We start from the raw sequence: 9,535 nt of genomic DNA on the forward strand, positions 1-9,535 counted from the left end.
CTGGGTAACACAATCATGAGTATGGCCAACAGGTATAAATATGTTTTTGGAAGTATTTTGTTAAAACTCATAAATAAAGCCCCCAAAAGACACATTCTGAAAAGGTATGAAAGTTTGGGGTCAGGGCAGAGCTTCAGTTAACTACTTATATTTCCCAAGGCCTCATTGTTTCCTGTTTGTAAAATTATTAGTCTTGTAGCTTTAGTTTTAACATAGTAACATATCAACAAATTATTACTGATACAGGCTTTTCAATTTGCTCAAAATTACAAAGTATAAGTGGAATGAAGCAGCATTTCCAGTTGACAAATGGATCCACAGGTAATGCCATGTCTCTAAAATTAAGTTTGTGACAATTAAACCAAAAAATTGTAGCAATGAGAAAACTATTGACAAAGTACAACCATGGAATGTTCATTTCAATGTAAGCTGGAATCTGTACTTTAAGTAAAAGGATAATTACTTGAAGTAGTACAAATGGTAACCAGGTACCAAGAAAACAGATGATCAACTTGGGCAAGAGTGTTTTTTTAGAGTTCATGGTATAAGAAGAGTCTGATGAAAACGGAAAATACAGGATAGTCTCATTCATGTAGGAAGTTATCCTAACAGCCTGTACCAAGGTAATGACTTCTGACCAAGAGGTTATAAAACCCATAAATAAAATTGTCACCATGGAGAATGACAGCCAGTAACTCTGAGCACCAATATAGAAAGGACATTGATGAGAATAAACATTTTGTGCCTTCAGGCTTTGGTAGATAGCTGGATCTCCCAAAACATAAGTAAGGACAGAAATCCAAATTAAAATAATTGCAAAGAAATAACATACTTTTTGACACTTACATGGAAGCTTGGTGGCTTTAGAGAAATAAAGGTAATAATCTATACAAGCTATCAGGAAAACTGGATAATGCAAAAAACCGTAAGTAAAAGAAATAATTTGAATAAATAGGCAGATGTGGTATTTAGTAAATCTAATGCCTAAAAGCACAAAATCCCTGAAATAAGATATAAGGGAAATATTCACCAAAAGTAGAAGATCAGTAAACGCTAGTGAAATGCAAAAATATTCCAAAAAATTTTGATGGGTGTTTTTCCTTTTCATTCCTAATGTGAGAATATTTAACAGTATTTTCCCAAGTATAATCAAGAATAACAGACAGTTACCATCTAGAAGCTGATGTGTTTGATGCAGCTGGTACTGAAAAGAGCAGTTCTCTGAATTAAGAGCACTCATTTTTTGAGTTAAATTTCAAAGGCCTGCTGCTACAATAAAACAGTGCTTCACTTGATTTTCCATCCCTGCAAAGAAAAGTGAAAAGAAAACCTTGATGCCATCTTGATGTTCTCACTACTGTAAAACTTTACAAAGTAAGCACCTCAAAAATCAAATATTTTAATCCAGTCACTTCCCTGAATAATTAACCTTATATTTCTCACACAGAACACGATCGAGAAGAATTCATGCATATACTCTGGTCATTCTTTGAGATGCAGATGGTCGCATCTATAACCAAACTGCTTTATTTAAATTAGTTAACTTATTTTCTGAGGATAAATTTCTTGAATGCCCGTCTCCTCCTGATTTCAATTTAAATTGTTTAAATTCAAGATATTTTTAAAAAGCTAGATAAAACACTTTATTTACCAGAGCCAAAATACAGGCTTCAAATAGCAGCCTGATCAGAATACTCAGAACAATCATCCACTGATAGCTGTGGACTCAGTTCCACTCTGACTCTAGACATTACCTGGTTTTGTTTTTCTGCCCATGAAATTTAGATGATACTCATGAGGCCCCTTTAGTATAGCTGTTTTCAAAGCCTTTTAGCTGCAGGATCATCATTTAAATCTCCAAAGCTCAAAGATATAAAACAGATGGTTCAGGTGAAAATCATGAGAAGATTGGTAAAGGAAAGATTTATCTTTTGGATGTGACCTGTCAAGTGTGGCACCTGGAGAGATGAAAGAAGGTAGGGAAGGAGCAGGGACCAAGTAGCGCTACCTGGAAACATCAAGAGCTGCTGCTGCTGCTGCTAAGTCGCTTCAGTCGTGTCCGACTCTATACGACCCCATAGACGGCAGCCCACCAGGCTCCCCCATCCCTGGGATTCTCCAGGCAAGAACACTGGAGTGGGTTGCCATTTCCTTCTCCAATGCATGAAAGTGAAAGTGAAAATCGAGAGTGAAGTCGCTCAGTCGTGTCCGACTCTTGGCGACCCCATGGACTGGAGCCCACCAGGCTCCTCTGTCCACAGGATTTTCCAGGCAAGAGTACTGGAGTGGGTTGCCATTTCCTTCTCCAATGCATGAAAGTGAAAAGTGAGAGTGAAGTCGTTCAGTCGTGTCCGACTCTTGGCGACCCCATGGACTGGAGCCCACCAGGCTCCTCCACCCATGGGATTTTCCAGGCGAGAGTACTGGAGTGGGATGCCATTTCCTTCTCCAATGCATGAAAATGAAAAGTGAGAGTGAAGTCGCTCAGTCGTGTCAACTCTTGGCGACCCCATGGACTGGAGCCCACCAGGCTCCTCCGTCCACAGGATTTTCCAGGCGTGAGCACTGGAGTGGGTGCCATCGTAAGTGCAAAGGAACAAGAATGGAGCTGCGTAATTTTTATCCTGCGTTTCACTTAAGTAAACCTCCTGTTGAAATTTAGCATGGTATTTTTTTTTAAACATGTAACATTCACAAGGCATAACAACATTCAATGTGTAGAAAATACAGAGTGAAAACTAAGTCTTCCTATCCCAAGAAACATTTTTAATGGCTGCTTAGTAGCCCATCATAAGGAGGTATCACTTTTAGCCTATCCCTAATTGTTGACATTCATGAGTAAGTTTTTTGTTACTGTTGGGGCTGGGTTTTTTTTCCTTGCTGTTATACACAGTGGTAGAACAGTCTTGCAGAAACAACTTTGGGTCAACTGTGCCTTTTGTCTTTAGGATGTTTCTTGAATTTCCTTCTTTTTCTTCCATCCTTTCCGGATTTCTTCCTCTTTGAACTTCCTCTTTCATCATTGCTTTTTCCTGCTTGTAAAGCTGTTCAAGCTCCATTCCTGTTCCTTTGCACTTACCTAGCAATTCTTCATGTTTTTTTTAAAGATATTATACATGTACAGAAAAAGTAAAAAGGTACACATTAAGTTATTAATATGGTATTCCACTTACAGGTTTTTCTGAATTTCTCAAACTTTAAGGAAAAAAAAAAAATAAGGGAGTATCAAGTCTAAGAAGTAAAAAAAAAAAAAAATTGCCTAGAAACAGGTAACACAATTTCAAGGAAGCTGTGAGGATCCTGTCTGAGGGTAAAGAAAAGAAATTGGTATGGGAGAGGGCTGGTCACCAGTTCTGTTGACAAAATCAACTGTAATTTGACAGTGTCTCTCAATTCTTCTCAACTAGGCCAACTTCTAAGCTTTTCTATTTGTCTTTACATTACCCAGTTTTAGCAAGAATATTGCTTAGTTGGTTTAGCCAGAATCTCTCCCCCTCTATGTCTGATCAGGTTCCTCATCCTCACTATACTTCAGGTGATGTTTAACCACCTTGACCTGCCTTCAGCAAGAATTCTGATAAGTCAGTTTAACCAGAATCCCCTCTCACTACTGCTGTTTTCCTGGGTAGTAGTCCATTCACAGACCCCTACCTTCTTCCTTGGCTGTAAATTCCCACTTCTACTGCATTTGAGCTTGAGTCCAGTCTCCACACCCGACTGCAAAACCCCAGTATTGTGGTGCCCGTGCCTATCGCCATGGTCTTAAAGTCTGCCTCACTGTTCTCTAACAAGGATCATGGATAATTCTGTCTTTAACATACTCTCATGGATATATATCTACCTTGTCATTAAGGCACACAAATAATGTACCTATTTACACACACATGTATATATGTAAAGATAACTATAAAAATCACCCAATACCTATTTCCATAACTATACGTTATAAAAGAACAAATCAAACAAGTTCTGGGTGTATGCTCAATTTTTTTTTTAAACTATACTCAAAATACACTATAAACTTTATCCTCTCAGAAAAGTTCCATTCCGGATTTGTTACACCAGGGCACAGAATCATGGCTACCACCATGAAATGCTACTGGCTTTGGGTAAAGAAACCTGGGTGGAATGATAAGACCATATGAAATCCTCCTTGTGCCAAGGAAAGAACTGGCTTAGTTTTAAATGGCAGATATTGGGAATGGGGGAGGGGAAGGGAAATGGTATGGGTTTATAAAGACCTACTTTTAAAAAGTATGTTTAGGATTAAAAGAAAGAAAGAATCATCAGTATAAAATGACTGTATCCTTTATAACTCCTATCCAAAATTCAGAAAGTAAGGCTAAGGAATCGTGTTTAAGTAGGAAACATCCAAGGAATGTGTGCCAAGTTTCCACTTCACCACTAACTCTCTGAGGGGAGCTGCTTGAGAAAGACAGGTCCCTACAGCAGGCAAGTAGCCCTGAGTGTCTCCCAGGGGCTAAGGAGGGTCAGAGAAGAGGAAGGGGGCGGGGGCAGCCCCAGCCAAGGAGTCACAAACCAGGAACCTCTTCAAGAGAAGACTGGAAGAGAGAAGACAAGTTTAAAATGGCATATGTAAGAGAATCACAGAGCTGGAAGAAACTTCAGAGGCAAGAAAAACAAGACCCAGGGAAGACAGGCAATTGAGGCAATTTTTATTGCTTTTTAGCAGTTAAAGGGAAGTATGTTGGAAAATGACGTGGAAACCAAAACTTTCTTAGGTGAAAATGTTATACCCCACGTCCCCCAGAAACCACTGAAAGTATTTAAAATTGCAATATTTTGTTGGACAAAAGTCCTTTGATAGGTTACCTGTCCCCAGTCTTCCCTTGACTACTAGGATTCAGAGATTTATTAAGATACAATCCTTTCCTACATGATGTTTTAGACTACTTATGAGTCAAGTCATGCTCTTACACAACTTAAGAAGCTAACGTGCAAGTCCTTTTCAAGGCATCTTTGGGCTTGCTGTGTGATCTGGCCAGTTTAGAAGTATTAGTGTTAATACTGAGAGAAACAAATTACTGTTTACAATTACAATTAACAATTACTGTTAATCCTGAGAGAAACAAAACATTATTTCTTTTCACTGACCCAGTCTCTGCTCAAATTCTTAATGACACACTATACTTACTCTGCTTCCTCCAATAGGCCCTTCTTGGCTGATGATCTTCCTATTTTACTTCAGTTTCACTGCCTTTAATTATCTTATTTTTGGTTCCTGGCACACCAAAACGCCATGCAAATAAGCTGTGTGTGAATGAAAACAAAAATAACCACCATTAATAGCCATCTAAATAATTGCAGCTCAGTGCAACTGCCTTCAGATCTCTGCTTAGAAAAACTATTTGTGGGATTAGAGCAAGTAACTAATTGCTTATAATCTTTTTTCCAGCAAAAGGAAGAAAAGAGATCTAAAAAATAATCTATTTATTATTTATCTATTATAGATAATTATTGTAATAAATAATTATTATCTAATAATAAAAGATACAATCTAAGATACTTAGATTATATGTGTGTATGTGGGTGTATGTGCACACATGTGCTCAGTCACCTCTGATTTTTAAATGTTTTTTTAAATTATTTTAATTGGAGGCTAATTACTTTACAATATTGTAGTGGTTTTTGCCATACATTCACATGAATCGGCCATGGGTGGACATGTGTCCCCCATCCTGAGCCTCCTCCCACCTCCCTCCCCATCCCATCCCTCAGGGTCATCCCAGTGCACCGGCTTTGAGCGACCCGTTTCATGCATTGAACCCGGACTGGCGACCTATTCCACATATGGTAACAGACATGTTTCAATGCTATTCTCTCAAATCATCCCACCCTCAGCTCCTCCCACAGAGTCCAAAAGTCTGTTCTTTATATCTGTACCTCTTTTGCTGTCTCGTATATAAGGTCATCGTTACTATCTTTCTAAATTCCGTATGTATGCGTTAATATCGGAGAAGGCGATGGCACCCCACTCCAGTACTCTTGCCTGGAAAATCCCATGGACAGAGGAGCCTGGTGGGCTGCAGTCCATGGGGTTCATGAACAGTCGGACATGACTGAGCGACTTCACTTTCACTTTTCACTTTCATGCATTGGAGAAGGAAATGGCAACCCACTCCAGTGTTCTTGCCTGGAGAATCCCAGGGACGGGAGAGCCTGGTGGGCTGCCGTTTATGGGGTCACACAGAGTCGGAAACGACTTAAGTGACTTAGCAGCAGCAGCAGTAGTATGCATTAATATGCCATATTTGTGTTTTTCTTTCTGCATGTCCAACTCTGAGACACCATGGACTGTAGCCCGCCAGGCTCCTCTGTCCATGGGATTCTCCAAGAATACTGGAGTGGGTTTCCATTTCCTCCTCCAGGGGATCTTCCTGGCCTAGGAAGAGAACCCGAGTCTCCTGGGTCTCCTGCAGTGGCAGGCAGGTTCTGTATCATTGCCGGGAGACCCTGATACTTGGATGAAGTCACCAAAGACCCTGAGATACAAGTGCAGATAACAAGAATCCTGCTCTCACGGCAGTCTTCACCCACTGGTTCAGAGCCTAACTAGCAGTTCTCAAATTGTTTTGTTTCAGGACCTTTGGCACTTGTTCCATGTTAACATAACTTTTTTTTTAAGTGAAAAATTACTCTCTTTTCCCAAACAAAAAAACTGAGTGAGCACAGTTGCACTCTTTCACATTTCACAAATAACTTCAGTCAGTATCTGGCTCAATAGCAGGCAGCTGAATTCTCATCTATAAAAATCAGCTGCAACATCACACATGTAGCTTTTGTAAAGTCTGCTGCACATTAATGAAAGTTTGAGAGTAAAACAAAAAAGATACATAACTTCATAGCATTATTACAATCAAGCGGCTGTGTTACGCAATCACAGAAAAATTTAACAAAACCGTCTTCATTAACAGGATGGGAAGATGAGCACAGCTAACATTCTGGTCTACTGTTACACAGAAAATGAGATTAGCCTGTAGCTGGATTTGCTGAACCTCCTGAGTGAAGAAAGCCTGTGGGAGAAATAATGTATTACACCTTGTCCAGCGTTTTCACATACATTTTTTCTAACCCCTACAAGCATCATGAAAAGTAGGCATTTTTTTCCTATGAGGAAATGCCCGGGGGTTAACCAGCACATTTCCCTGGGATACATGACTGTTAAGTGTTGAAGCTTGAAGTTCAACATTGGGTCTGACTTCAAAACTCTTCAGGAAGCCACAATTATGGCTCATCTCACAACTGGAAATGTAGAAGGGAATCTAATTTATGTGAATGAACTTTCCAAGTAAGAGTGACTATTTAGATTACTGGTACCCACAGGAGCGGAGCAGAGTCCCTCAGGGTACTCTTCCTGCCACAGGGAATCAACGGCATGTATTCCAGATGGTGTAGCTCAACACAGTGGGACCTGTCAACCTGGGTGCTTGCGTGACTGTGTGCGGCAGAGCAGCAAAGCCCCCAGGGATTCAGAATGGATGGACAGTGTAAGCAAGAAGACAGTTTGTTATATCAAGCTGGAAGGATTTGTGATAATATGTTATGGCCTATCCTGACACTTAAAATGCCTTGTAATTCTCTGGACCTTTAACATTTCCTTAAGGAATAGCATGTATTATTTATATTATCAGAACTTATAAATCTATAGTAGAAAAAGAATTTTGAAAAGCAGCAATGCAAATATAAGAAAATCAGGAAAATCAAAATTCAGTTTTAATTTCCACTAAACTAATTGCTTTTGCACGGTATTGTTCTGACATTCTTATATTTGCCTATATTGGAAGAGAAGGTCTTGATTCAGTGACCCAAATTTTCACCTTAAGGAAAAGAAAAGTAAGGGAATTCCCTGGAGTCCAGTGATTAGGACTCTCCATTCTTACTGCTGAGGGTCTAGGTTCAATCCCTGGTCAGGGAACTAAGATCTCACATGGTTCACAGTGTGGCCAAAAAAAAAAAGAATAGAGTAAATCCCAAAGTAACCAAGGGAAGGCTATAAGAAAGAGCAGAAAACAACAGAAATTTTAAAACACAACGGAAAAAACAGTCAAAAGCTGGTTCTTTGAAACAAAAAAAAACCAAAACAATAAAACTGTAAACCTCCAACCAAACTGAGAAAGAAACTTAGGAAAATTAGGAAAAAGAGGGTCTCAGTATAGACCCTACAAACATTATAAAGATAATAGGGGACTATTTAGAATAAGTTTATTCCAATAAATGAGACAACTGTGATGAAACAGACAAATTTCTGGAAAGATACAAACTACCAAAACTCATTCAAAAAGATCCCTTAAAAAAATAAGGCTCATAGGGCTTCCCTGCTGGCTCAGTGGTAAAGAATTCACCTGCCAGTGCAGGAGACACGAGTTCAATCCCTGATCTGGGAAGATCCCACGTGCCGAGCAGCAAGCTCCAGAGCACAGGAGCCGTAGCGACTGAAGCCCAATCAGCAGTGGGCTCAGCGGCAGCTGCGGAGCCCAGGTGTTCTAGAGCCTGATGCTGGCAACAAGAGAAGCGGCCGTGATGCGGCCCTTGCGCCACGACTAGAGAGCAGCCCCCATGTGCTGCTACTAGAGAAGAGCCTGTGCAGCCACGAAGACCCAACCTGGCCAAAAATAAATAGATAAACACATGTTTAAAATTCCTATTAAAGAAATTGATTTCGTACTTAAAAACCTTCCCACAAAGAAAATCTTAGGCTCAGATGCTCGCACAGATGAATTCTGCCAAACATTTAAGGAAGAAATACCAGACAAAGAGAACAGAAGAGAGAAATACCTTCCAACTTACAACACCAAAACAAAGGCACTTCAAGAAAACTGAGTCACAAAGCATCATCCCTCAAGAATATGAGGCAAAAAACCTTAACAAAACATATGCTATGAAATTAAATTCATTAATATATAAAAATAACAATATAATCTAATACATCATAGCTAATACAATCTTCCAACACTAGAAAATCAATGTAATTCATCATGTTAACAGAATAACGGAGAAAAGCTATATGATCATCTGAAGAGATGCAGAAAAAGCACTTAACAAAACCCAACATGATAAAAAAACTCACACAAAAACAAAGAGAAGGCAACTTCCCAACCAGATAAAAAGCATCAATGAAAAACCCAAATGCTGAAAGAGTCGTGCTTTTCTCCCTACAATCAGGAGCCATGCAAGGATGTCCACCCTCCAACCCACCTCAACATTTCATTAGAGGTCTTAGCTAACACAGGAAGTCATTAAGAAGAAATAAAAGGTATGTATATAGGAAAGAAGTAAAGCTGTCTTTAATCATGAGTGATATGATCATTACTTAAAAAGTCTGCAGTAAGAGCTACTAAAATAAGTGAATTTAGCAAGGCTGCAGATTAATTTTTTAAAATCAGTTTCTATATACCAGTGATACTGGAAAACGAAATCACATTTGCCATAGCATTAAAAATATGAAAAATGTAGGACTAAGTTTAACAAACCACATGCAAGCACAGTATTCTGAATATTTTAAACACTCAGAAAT

At 39.2% G+C, this 9,535-nt stretch overlaps 1 protein-coding gene across 1 annotated transcript; it reads right to left on the reverse strand.

The window, feature by feature from the left end:
- Nucleotides 1-223: 223 nt before the first annotated feature.
- Nucleotides 224-1,240, reverse strand: GPR160 (G protein-coupled receptor 160). Its single transcript, XM_052638382.1, has one exon. It carries the CDS (start codon nt 1,238-1,240, stop codon nt 224-226), a length of 1,017 nt encoding a protein of 338 aa, XP_052494342.1.
- Between the last annotated feature and the right edge of the window lie 8,295 nt (nt 1,241-9,535).

This window comes from Budorcas taxicolor, chromosome 1 (genome assembly GCF_023091745.1).
Source record: "Budorcas taxicolor isolate Tak-1 chromosome 1, Takin1.1, whole genome shotgun sequence".
In the NCBI taxonomy this organism is placed as follows: Eukaryota; Metazoa; Chordata; class Mammalia; order Artiodactyla; family Bovidae; genus Budorcas; species Budorcas taxicolor.

Coding starts and splice junctions, on each gene's coding strand:
- GPR160 (XM_052638382.1), bottom strand. CDS start 1,240: ATGAGTGCTCTTAATTCAGAGAACTGCTCTTTTCAGTACCAGCTGCAT.